This window comes from Hyperoodon ampullatus, assembly GCF_949752795.1.
Source record: "Hyperoodon ampullatus genome assembly, chromosome: 17".
NCBI classification, from domain to species: Eukaryota; Metazoa; Chordata; class Mammalia; order Artiodactyla; family Ziphiidae; genus Hyperoodon; species Hyperoodon ampullatus.
This window is the reverse complement of record NC_136930.1, coordinates 57,735,457-57,748,283: the sequence shown is the minus strand read 5'-3', so window position 1 is coordinate 57,748,283 and position 12,827 is coordinate 57,735,457. Positions and strand designations below refer to the sequence as shown.

General features: G+C 43.1%; 2 protein-coding genes across 2 annotated transcripts in view; one reads left to right on the top strand and one right to left on the bottom strand.

The window, feature by feature from the left end:
• Positions 1–12,827, top strand: part of EXT1 (exostosin glycosyltransferase 1) — a gene marked incomplete at its 5' end in the record, with an annotated part of 308,249 nt that overhangs the window by 232,643 nt on the left and 62,779 nt on the right. The gene's annotated exons all lie outside the window — the stretch shown is intronic.
• Positions 6,533–6,778, bottom strand: LOC307065689 (mitochondrial import inner membrane translocase subunit TIM14-like; the record flags this gene model as incomplete). Its single annotated transcript, XM_079722588.1, has 1 exon — positions 6,533–6,778. One exon carries the CDS (start codon positions 6,776–6,778, stop codon positions 6,533–6,535), a length of 246 nt encoding a protein of 81 aa, XP_079578714.1.

Here is a 12,827-nt window from a genome sequence, read left to right as displayed (position 1 = left end):
AATCCCAAACTCCCAGTCCAGCCCTCCCCCTTGGCAACCACAAGCCTGTTTTCTATGTCTGTGAGTCTGTTTCTGTTTCATAGATAAGTTCTTTTTAGATAAGTTCTTTAAGTCATATTTTAGATTCTACATAAAAGCGGTATCATATGATATTTGTATTTGTATTATTAGTAAGTCTGTCTGATTTACTTCAACTCAGTATGACAATCTCTAGGTCCATCCATGTTGCTGCAAATGGCATTATTTCATGCTTTTTTATGGCTGAGTAATATTCCATTGTATATGTGTACCACATCTTCTTTATCCATTCTTCTGTCAATGGACATTTAGGTTGTTTTCATGTCCTGGCTATTGTAAATCGTGCTGCTGTGAACATTGAGGTGCATGTATCTTTTCAAATTGTAGTTTTCTCCGGATATATGTCCAGGAGTGGAATTGCTGGATCGTATGGTAGCTCTATTTTTAGTTTTTTGAGGAACCTTCATACTGTTTTCCATAGTGGCTCCACCAATTTACATTTCCACCAACAGTGGAGGAAGATCCCCTTTTTGGGATGAGAGGCTTTTTTGAAGTTCATGTTGTCAGTGAAGGACTGCATACATGTTTATGGACACGTGAGTAAGAAAGTCAGCAGATCAGTTGGTGGGACCATACGAGAGCTCATTTAGCTGACTGCCCAGGATAATTGGGGAATAAGGATAGGGTTCTTCTTTTAAGGCTGTAGTGGGAACAGCATTGAAAAATGAAATTGTCAAACAAACTCGACAGTATATATCCATTCACATCATGCATTATTCAATAATCTATCAAAACCATTTTGTACCTCTCTGCTCATTTCTTATTTAAAAGAAGTGATTATTTAAAATTTAGGAATTTCTCACAAGCTGGACTGACTCATTATATCCACATTTACTCACCGACTGACTTACACTTAAATTAATGCTGAGGTTGAGGTTGACAAGGGTGAAGAGGATTAAGGTGTCTCAAGCAGGGCTTCCCTGGTGGTGCAGTGGTTGAGAGTCTGCCTGCCGATGCAGGGGACATGGGTTCGTGCCCCAGTCTGGGAAGATCCCACATGCCGCGGAGCGGCTGGGTCCGTGAGCCATGGCCGCTGAGCCTGTGCGTCCAGAGCCTGCGCTCCGCAACGGGTGAGACCACAACAGTGAGAGGTCCATGTACTGCAAAAAAAAAAAAAAAAAAAAAAAAAAAGGTGTCTCAAGCAAAGGAGATACCTGAGAAATTCTCCCAGGCCACTTGTATGTAACCTTCTATGTGCCATGCTACCTGTCTTTCAGGATGAAGGAAGATAGTCTAGGTGTGTTAAGTTTTGGTGGCATGCTAAACAAAGAAACAAACCAGATATGCAAACCAGAAATACCAAATGAATCTCTTTTGAATATTGCTGAGCTGTTCTCTGTATGAGTGTCAAGAATCACTCTGATCCTATTGGCACATCTGTAAATATCCCGTTAGTTTTCTCCTTACAAGCGAGAGAGAGAGAAGAGAGATCAGTATTGGTCCTAGCTGTGCTTGCTATTTTTTCCAGTTCCTTAACTCCCAATTTTAGTGGAAATTATAGTTTTCCCTTCAAAAAGAGTTTTGCATTCACAGATCACTCTTTTAGGGAACTGTTTTGAACTCACCAACTGAAGTGTCTCTTCTAAGAACTCTGAAGCCCTCCCTCTAACTTCTCCCTAATTCTTGTTGTAGAAAATTCAGAATCTGTTATATAAAATTCCATCTTGGCTTCCTGATCCCTAAACTGGACATGCATTTCCTTTTAGTTTTTCTCTCTTTGCCCATTATTTGATTTGCAGGTTTTTAGAGATCTTAGAAATTGCGCAAATAGAAGAATTTCTAGTATATAAATTAGATACCAGACTGCGTCGCATGATATTGCCACTTCTTTCATTTCCTTACTGCTAGTATTAAAAATAATTATCTTTTGAACAAAATACCAATAACAATAACAACAAACTCACCCAGCTTTTCTTTTAATGCTGTGCAATTAGCAGCTATCCAAACATCTCATGGTAAACATATTAAAATCCACACTCCATATTTTTGGGTAACAATATGTGCATCTGAGATACTCTTCATTTTGTAAATTAGGTAATCCTGGTAACATTTGATAGTGTTATTCTCAATTCTTATCTGTAGCTATACAGTCATTGAGCTGAATAAAATGTCACAAGGTAGCAATTAAGAACATCTTTTTTTTTTTTTTTTAATCCACAAGTTCAGTAAATTACAAGTTCATTGTCTGAGTAAACCATGTTACCTGCTGTGGCTGCTTTGTTAGAGAATAGAGCTCTGCATGCAAATTACCAACAGTTAGTCATTCCCAGTATGACAGAGGGTATTTTTCCTATAACTTAAACCTCCGTTCACCCACCCCAGGAAAACAGAGTAAGATAAACACATTATCCATATTATCCTCTTTCTCCAATTTCTCAGCCCCAGGCAACCATGCCCACCCTAGCCCTACCCCAGTGGAGACTGCCTCACAATTGCATTTAGCAATGCTTCACCAAAGTGTACACAAACTAATCAGGATGGAGGAAATGCCAACTCATTTTCTCATTAGGGGATAGAAATTTGTGTGGACCAGACAGAGTATGCATAGTCATTCTTGCATTGGGGTAACCTGTGCTATTTCAGGGAGGTCCTGCTCTTGTGTACTGCATATGGTTCACTGTCAGATAATTTAACACCCAAGAAAATCTCCCTTGAATACATTAGAATATATTTGCAAATTAATTGGTTAATTAGATTTTCGACATCTCTGAGGGACTGATCCGAAACAGATTTGTGCAAAAGCCCCTCACAGACCTGAGGATGAGGGCTTCTTACTGAGCTTTCTGAAGGAACAGCTGTCCTGTCACTTGATCTTATCCTATCCAGAGTATTCCAATATATGCATTTACACAGAAAGCACTAGTACTACGTTCCTGCCTTGGAGTTAGTTGTGATAGGGGCATACTCAGAAGTGGTCCTCTGTTCAGATAACTGTACTATAAAATAAAGCACTCTTGGAATTGATGCTTTCTTGATTATGTCAGGAAACCATATGGGAATCCAGTTACAACTAAAGGAAGACAAATTAGGGAATACTTCTAAATACTTCAGTAAGACACCGGCTGTGCCTATGAAAATACCATAAAAAAGCCAGAGCTTGAGCTCAAGCCTTGGAGTTCAAAAGCAGCCGGTATTTGTCCTTTTCCCTTTTTTTCCCCTCTGTTGCTTCACCCTTTTGTAGAATGGAAACTCAGTTGGCATTCCCGTTAATACTGCACGTAATACTAACGTGACGTTTCTAATTGGATCATTGGAGTAGATTCCATTTTGTCCCTCTGTTCATTTTTTTAATGAAGCTTTTATGGTGGACCCACTGGGTCCTAAGATGGATGCTTTTTCTCTTCACAAAAGAGAATGACACTGTCCCTGCTTTCAATGATCTCTTGCTGCTTTGTGGAACGGTGAATTTGGTTTGTGTATTTCCTGGCACTTGCAGTGGGAAGAGGCAGCCCACACTCTGGAGCAACTTGCAGGACAGGAGAATAAATGTCGAGTTAAAGGTTGGTTATGGGTGAGCCATGTGTTCCTAGTTACATGAACTCATTGTCGGCAGGAGCCATTCTCTGGGAGCCGGTGTCGACCACTGGGCAAGGTGCTAGAATTTGGAAACAAATGGTGTTCAAGATGGAAATATCAGTATTAAGCCTCTCCTCCCTCTTTCTATTTGATGCCCGCTTGTTACATCGATTGTCAGCTCCCAGAGGACACCTTTGTGTCACCTATACCTAGAAGAGTCCCTTGCAAAGAACAGACTGACAGCAAATGTTGAATGTGAGCAGATGCACCAATGGAGCAGTTCTCAGATGTTCAAATAAAAGAGCCACACCTGGAAAATCAGAGGGGAAGCTTAGGGGTCCAAGATGGATTTTTTTTTTTTTTTTTGGCCATGCCGAGCTGCTTGTGGGATCTTAGTTCCCCAACCAGGGATCGAACCCAGACCCACGGCAGTGAAAGCGCCCAGTCTTAACCACTGAACTGCCAGGGAATTCCCCAAGATGGATTTTTAATAAGACTGTACATCCCATTTTACCCTGAGATTTGACAGATATGTTGCATTATCACAACAAATTGCTTCACTTTTAGTTTTGCTTACATGTTAAGAAAAGTGAACCATCACAGAAATAACTTATGAATAGTTGGGTCATCTTTAAACAAAGTTTTTTCATGTCCTAAACCTGTTATTTTTTTTTTTAAAAAAGATAAAGTCTTAAAAGTACAGAAATGATAAGAAATGATATTCTCATTCGAAATTAGTACTGTTTCAAGCTTGGGGTCCATTGCTTCCTGTAATAGGGGTAGCAGTATCACTTTATAGTATTTCCTTGCTTTATATCCCATGGTAAATGGGTTTTTTCCCTAAATCTTAAAAAATTAGTTCATAGTCTAAAGGATTATTATATTTGATTTGATTTTCTCAGAACAACATTATTAAAAACACTACTCGGGCTTCCCTGGTGGCGCAGTGGTTGAGAGTCCGCCTGCCGATGCAGGGGACACGGGTTCGTGCTCCGGTCCGGGAAGATCCCACATGCCGCGGAGCGGCTGGGCCCGTGAGCCATGGCCGCTGAGCCTGCGCGTCCGAAGCCTGTGCTCCGCAGCGGGAGAGGCCACAACAGTGAGAGGCCCGCGTACCCCACCCCGCCAAAAAAAAAAAGCACTATTCACCTACCGTAACCTTATTTCAAGGAGAAAAAAAAGAAAAAATATATATATATATACACACGTACTTTTAGTGTGAGAGAAAATGAATCTTTATGGGAAAATAATTTAAACTCTACCTTCCTTTTCCAAACAGAAATCGTTAAAATGTAGCTTAATCAAATAGGATTATTTTTAAATCCAAAACCTATATACTGGTATTAATGTTCAACACTGAGATAGAGATACCATAAAATGAAATGTTATTTTGAAAATGGACTTTGTTCTTGCTAAGCTGTCCTTCAGTAAAAGCCAATATTTCCATGAAAAAAAACCCCAAATTTACTGTTTGTTTTATTGTAATTTCCAGGCATGGTTTACCAGTGGGAGGTATATGTTTTGAAGGATTTCAAAAGTTTCTGGTAATTGACTCCATCAAACACTTGAGACCAGAATATCCCCATACATCCTTTACTCCAGGACCTGAACTGCCCTTTAGCCAACCCTGACTTGGAGGTGAGCTTATAGCTCATCCTTCCAGTCCTCTGAGTTGAAGAGACGAACTGCTGTCTATGGGCAAGACCCAGCTTCTTCACCTATTGGCATTTCTATACGAACACTGTGGATTGGCAGACCGCGTTCCTTTCCTCAAGGTTTTCCCCATTCTGGGTGTGGAAGCAGGCACAGACGGGTTAACCAGGGTTCACGGAGCAGACGGAAGGGTCTGGGCCTGGAGGGAAGCCTTACCCACTGGAGTGGGGTGGACGCTGGGCGGGAGCCTGCGAGTGCTGGCAGGAAGTCCAGCCCGGCAGGCAGACCCCACACAGCAGGGAGCACAGAGTTGTGCAAAAAGTGAGCTTTTTTGGCAGGTACTTGGCACTGGGGAAGTCTTGAGGGCCCCAGGACAGGTGCAGGCGAGTGGAGCACACCTGTCGGCAGAGCTTTAACGCCGTCTGACCCCGGTATCAGGCCCTGCTTCTTGGGCTAGAATTTTGGCAGGACTCTAGAATTTGCCCTGAAACATGTTTTTATTGTAACGTACCACTTGGTAGTGAGGATGTGTGGAAGGGGATAGATGGTTTTTAACTGCCTACGTCGCATAGACTATCACATTGATTAAAAGAACGTAGCCAGAGGAAGCAGCCATATTGGCTTAAGTGGTTCCCAGGCCTTACGTAAAAAAACTGTGGCCTGGGGAATGTGCTGATGTCTTACCCCCTTTTTTTTTTTATCATACTGTTATAGTTTTTAATGTATGGAATCTGAAACAGTTCAGATTTATCACTGACAAAGTGATAAATACATACCTAGATCAATTTCTTGGGTTAAGTTGTGGCTAAATTCACTTTTAAGTTCAAGGTTCTAAGTGGCTGGGGGCGTCCTCTGTACCTTGAACAGCCTTCTCTCCCAATGAGATGAGCCCCTACTATAACAGCCTGTGCTAATTCCATCATATTTATCACACTGTATTTTAACTGTCAGTTAATCAGTCTCCCATCAGATTGGGGATTCCTTCAGGAAGAGACTATCTTGTTCACTTTATCTTGAAATAGGTACCAAATTACTTGACAAATGAGTAATAAACAACACTTCAAATGGCATGCATTTATCCATAATTATTGAGTATTGACCTACAAATATTCTATAATCTGATTTTAAATCCTCAAATTTATACCTAGGCTTTGATTTAGCTTATGCTAATTTTTAAAATGTGTAGCTTTGAGGCATTTTATTATAAAAAGCTGGTACTCATATACATAAATGAGTAAGAACTTAAAAATCATCATATATTTACTTCATTTTTTAGCTTGACCTTCTAGTAAATCTTTAGCTTCATTGATTTGGCTGCTATATAAGGAGATCCTCTCTTGTCTGGGTGATTTAAAAGCATAATTCGTCTATGAGCATCTCTTATTTTTCCCTTATTGGCAGTAGGGCTTACACCTAGTACTAATGCTGCTTCCCGTTTTGTCATTTTGGGTTCAAACCCACTTCTGTAATAGCCACCACTGAAGGCAGATTTTGGTAGACTTCGAAAAACTTGTTTTACTTGAGGCTCCATAATGCTTCATGGCTTGCAAAGCGTAATGGCCTGCAAATCCTGCAGCAGCAATGGTCAGTCCAGCTGCTACCACTGTACTGGCTCCCGCTACCATGGGAACTACCGTGGTTCCCGCTCGGCTCCTGTGCTTCCCCTGGTGGCTTACACTTACATCACATGCTGCCTTAAGGCTGCGAGTGGGGATCAGTCTCATCCACGCCAAAGGGAGTGGGTAGCTCCCCAGAGGGGAGATGGATGCAGGGAAGGATGCAACAATTACCCGGTGTTGGAACCCACAGATGCCACGTATGTTTGGGCTGAAATCCACCTTGCGCTCTTTTCCATGAGGCTGTTCACTGTAGTCTAGGGCCCCATTTGCCTGGAGAAGAGTGTGGGCAGAGATGCTATTGGCTAGTGATAGTCCTTGGAGCCAAGTACCTCCGCCGGGAAGATAAAGTATGGACTTGGTGTCTGGAACAAGGGAAAAGTCCAGTTATAAGAAGTTGAAACAAATAATTAAAAGGGCGAATGGCATCGGTCATGTGCTGAATCCCTGAATCTTGAATCCAAGCTGCTCAGGCCTTCTCTCTCAGAGGTAGACTGGTTCTAGAATCTCAGGTGGAATTAAACTTGCAAAGTGGGTGGTCCTGTGTTTCACCATGGGGCTTTGAAGACCATGAGTAGAGGGGACCGACAAATTTATATAGTAGAGCATACAAATTGCTTATTACTGGGTTGGTTGGTTAATAGGTATGTTTATGTGCAGAAGAACATACAGCCTCCCAATTAGCAAGAGGACTTTTTAAAAAATAAAAGCTAGGAGAGGGGAAAAAAAAGAAAAAGATGTGTTTAGGGAAAGTGGGTAGGTTTGGAGGAATGAGTCTCTCTGAAGATTGTTACAGGTAAAACTCCCAAGTCTCCAATCCAGCCAGGGTGTTAGTGACTGGAAATCATTATCGTATGGCCATTTGCTGTTTGGTGGAGTGTTTGGAATGAGCTAGTTAATCCCATTCCAATTCATAATGGGCAGGTAGCCAATTCATACAAAACACTTTGACAAACCATACTAATTGGTTTGTCTCCATGGAGCCCCCAAGTTGAATTGCCCACGGAGATGGACATTTCCCTCAACCCAGCCCACCCCCCATTTCAACTCGCCCTCCTCTCTCCTACCACCACCACACACACACACACACACACACACACACACACACACACACACACACACACACACACGGCACTGGAATGATTTTGCTTTTAAATAACATCATTTTGTCCACCCATTTTTCTGGGCTCTATATTTCCCCAAGCTTTCTTTTTAAAAGAAGGAGTGGATTCGAGGTAAGGAAAGTAAACTGAATGCCCTTGGGACATTTTCAGGGTCATTTGTATTTTCAGAGTAGGTTTCATTGCCAAGGGTACTAAGAAGAAAAGTTATCTGTGAACAAAACAAAAATGCAATTCATGTTTTGGAAGGCCAGGGAAACAAATTCCCAGACAAAGATTCATACAGCCTAGAAATAGTTTCAGAAAGATCTACCATCCCACAAAAACTTCTACCAGCCCACAGAATCATTTCCAAGAATGGCTAATCATGTACTATTGAGAAATACCCCCCAAAACGGATCAAAATACGGGTGTATGTAACTTTGATTGATAGCTGGGGTTTGAATAAATAATTATCCTTTACACCTGAAAGGTGGCTTTACCAAGCAAGCACTGACCACCTCTGGGCTCAGTTGATTTTCTGGGCATTTCTTTTTTTTTTTTTTTTTGCGGTACGCGGGCCTCTCACTGCTGTGGCCTCTCCCGCTGCGCAGCACAGGCTCCGGACGCACAGGCTCAGCGGCCATGGCTCACGGGCCCAGCCGCTCCGCGGCATGTGGGATCCTCCCAGACCGGGGCACGAACCCGTGTCCCCTGCATTGGCAGGTGGACTCTCAACCACTGCGCCACCAGGGAAGCCCTCTGGGCATTTCTAAAGGGCCGTAAGATTGATAGCAGTCCCTCCATTCGGTCAGTGTTCTGTTCCGTCGGCGAGCTGGGCAAGCAGGGGCACTCAGTAGCAGTTAATTCTGAGTTCTGGAGCTGGACTGAATCCTGGCTGTGATCCTCACCAGCTGTGTGACCTTGAGCAATCACTTAACGTCCCTGGGCCTCAGTTTTTTAATCAACCATCCTCACCCTAGGCTCTCTGCTTAAATGAAAAGTATATATTTTATATATATATATATATTTTTTTTTTTTTTTTTTTTTTTTTTTTTGTGGTATGCGGGCCTCTCACTGCTGTGGCCTCTCCCGTTGCGGAGCACAGGCTCTGGACGCGCAGGCTCAGCGGCCATGGTTCATGGGCCCAGCCGCTCCGCGGCATGTGGGATCTTCCCGAAACGGGGCACGAACCCGTGTCCCCTGCATCGGCAGGCGGACTCTCAACCACTGCGCCACCAGGGAAGCCCTATATTTTATATTTAAATAACCTGTTTTTAGTTTTCAGTTTTAAATTACTTAACTTCTGGTGCATTTGGGTTTTACATAAGGAAGGGAAACTTCCTTGTAATGAAGTCCCATAATACCCCTTTCCTTTATTAATGTGACATTGCCCACCCCCTCATCCCCGCAACGGAGGGTAAATTAAAGTATATAATCCACTGTAAACATTTGTCAGCCCAAATGCATTTATAGACATTCAGTGTGTGCAGACACCTGGTTATTTACACGATTTATACCATTAGTGCCGTCATTTCTAGATAGGATGAATTTCGAATGCGTGTTCCTCGTAAGCCTTGCTGTGAGTTTTGACAGTCAGAAATAAATAATCTTACGTTTAATTATCTCTGTCTGTAGAATGTGGTAGATAGGGAACAATGGGTATGAAATACTCATCCTCCTAGGGTCCAAGAGGGATGAAAGAAAGTTTTCGTAAAGTACAAGACAGAAGGAAGTCATTTCTGAGTAAGCCCATTAGATGTTTTTCTTGCTCCGTCATCACAAAGCCTAGACACCACTGAAAGGAAAATGATCTGATAGGCTCCTGTCTACCACTGCTTGAGGATAGAGGGAGATTTGATGTGAGCCTCTTGGCCTCCATGAAAAGTCACATAAATAGGAAGTGAAATTTACAAGGGATTCCAACAGACTCCACAAAGGTTTGCATGGGGCGGACCAGCACATCTCAGGCACTCAGGCTGGCTCTCAGATGTTCGTTTGGGCTTCCATCATGGTAATTCAGCTTCTATGCAGATGAATAATTAACGCTAGAGGCATGAAGTCTGTAAAAGAAGCCCCAGCTTCTAGTCTTCTGAAAAGTCCTTGTCTCTGGAGAAGTGCGAGGAAAGTAGGGAATCTCTACAGACTGCCCTAAAGAAAACCTGCAAGGCTTGGCAACGCAGCGTTGTCCTCTGGGCTTTCTTATCATCCATTTGCATCAATTACTAGATAATGTCAGGGATACTTTTAATTGGGGGAGAAAGCAAAGCATGTAAACCTGTTCCTTGGACTGAGAAAGAATGGAATTAAAAAAACATTTTCCTGCTTTTTGTGTTTTTTGCGGTAGGGTTGAAACATGTTCTTAAGGATTTTTTGTTTTTTTTAAACATTTTGGTGGAACACATTTTTCAGCATTACTCCTCTCCCTTTTGAGAGGATGGGTAGGTATGGAATCCTCTTGCTATTGTGCCAGTGTAGTAAAATTCTCTGCAACTGGTTGCCTATGGAAGAGGTTGGCATAAATTGTTACAGACCCAGGCTGACTGGCAGCACAAACTTCTTCCACAACACCTATGACAACTTCATCATTCGGAAAATTGTATCCAGGTCGTAAAGGCTGGCAGTGATTTATGCTGCCTCAGGTTACGACTCCTCCTGTGCATGCATGAAATACCGCCGGGCCGGGTTCTATGGGGCTTCTTAAAGAACTCCACTAGATCCACTTCTTTCATCCTTCTTCAGCCTGCCTTACTGACATTGTCTGAAGTGTGATTTGAGGGTCTGCGGGAGGAAGAAGCCAGAATCCGGAGCCATCTGGAGCCTGGGCGAGTAAGCACTGGGTGAACATCTGTTTGAAACTTTGTGGAGATATCTAGCGCCACTGATTTACAGTCCTTTGGGGAGCCTGTGTACAGAACCCAGACTCGAGAGGAAGCTGGCATCTGGCAGGAGTCGGGGTACACAATTGTGCTTGATTATCAGGATATGATAAGTCTGTCTGGCCGTATATTCATTGCCAAGTTGTAGATTTCTTATTGGGGCCACGTCAGTCCTCCCTGCCAGCAAAACCAAAAAAACCCAAAAATACAAAAGGAAAAAAAAAAAGCCCAGTCTTATCATACTCATAGCAAAATATATGTAGTCATACAGAAATATCACAATAAAATGATGCTTCTGAGAATCATTAGAGTATAGAAGCTAAGAGTATGCACTTTGGAGTCAGATGCCTTGGGTTCCAATCTAGGCTCTGGCACAGAAGTAGCTGTGTGACTGTGGGCAAGTCACTTAACCTCTCTGTGCTTCTGTTTCCTCGTCTCTGAGGAGGGGATGTTAGTAATAGTGCTTACTTTTTAGGGTTATTTTGAGAAGTAGATGGAGTTTATATATGTAAGGGATTTGAAATAGCACCTGGAAAATGAAGCACTATATAACTGTGTGTGTGTGTGTGTGTGTGTGTGTGTGTGTGTGTGTGTGTGTGTGTGTGTGTGTGTGTGTGTGTGTGTGTGTGTGTGTAGTATATGAGTATGATCACAACCGGGACCACCCACTGCCCTGTCAGAAAAATGCCTTTGGTTGTGTCATTTACCTTCCTTTCTCTACCACCACTTGCCCCTCCACCCCACTCCACCCCACCCAGACTGGCTCCGTTTCCCTTGTTCCTTGAGTGTGTCAGGAAGGTTCCACATTGGAGCTCTGCACAAACGCATCCCCCTTCCAGAACTGTTCTTCCTACACCCCCTTTAGGAAGCTGCCTTCTCTTCAGCTCTCAGGCCATGTCTGTGTTGCTTCTTCAGAGAGGGCTTCCCTGACCACCCAACCTTGACTCAGTTTTGACTTCCTACCCATAGTCACTCTAATGCTCCCTGTTCCTTAGCCCCCATCAGGGTTTATAGCTACACATGACCATTTGCATTTCTTCAGGGTCTGTATCCCATGGTAGATGATGAACTCCATGGAGCACATCTCATTTCTGAGTGAGTCACCAGTGTAGACCCAGCAGCCTGCCCAGTGCAGGGCCGGCACATGGTAGGCACTCAGTAAATATGGCTCCAAAGTAAGTGACTGGCCGACTGATGAGCTTTTTTAGATTATATCCAAGGTGCTGTGGGCAGTGCATTTCTTCTGAGCTGGCCAACTCCAACTCCCTTCCCCCCGCCCGCCATCTCAGTAGTCACTACCCCTTTTGTTTATATTGTAATAAAAGTGAAAGAGAAGTCAGGGAAATAATCAAAGGGCTCTTTTAGAGATGAGATAGGGTCTCCTTTTCCCTCTTTGGTATCATTTTGACCATCTGGTTGGGAGCTAAGGAGGAGGAACCAGGACCTGTTCCTCCTGATCAAGGGAGTTGAGTGGGGACCCTTGGCATGTGGACGTGCCCCATCTACTGGTTGAATCGGGTGGCTACATCCTTAATGGGCGGTGATGCCCTGTGCAGTGAATACTTGCCTCCAGTCTCTTTAAAAGCAGCTGAGACTGGGGTTTCTACCACACGTTATTATCCTGCTGGCAAGAGAATTAATGGTAAAGCATGGTTTGCTTGTGGAGCACACATTTTGCATCTCTAGTGTCTAAATTTGCATCAGGATGACACACATTCTGTTGTGTGGGTTTTGCAAGTTTGAAGGGAAGGGTTTCACACTTGTGTCCAAAGGTTAAAATCTGTAGTTTAACATCAGTGTTCACTGTTTAGTTGTTCCTTGTGAATATTATCTTGACCAAATTTGCAGCATGTAGAGAATACCTTCTCTGCAAGACAACTGAAGGAGATGTGGGCACCACACCCATTTTTCAGTCTGCCCTTAGGGATCGTGGGTTCTTAAGATAAAAGTTTCAGGAAGAAAATAGAATCTCCTTGTGGTCCCCC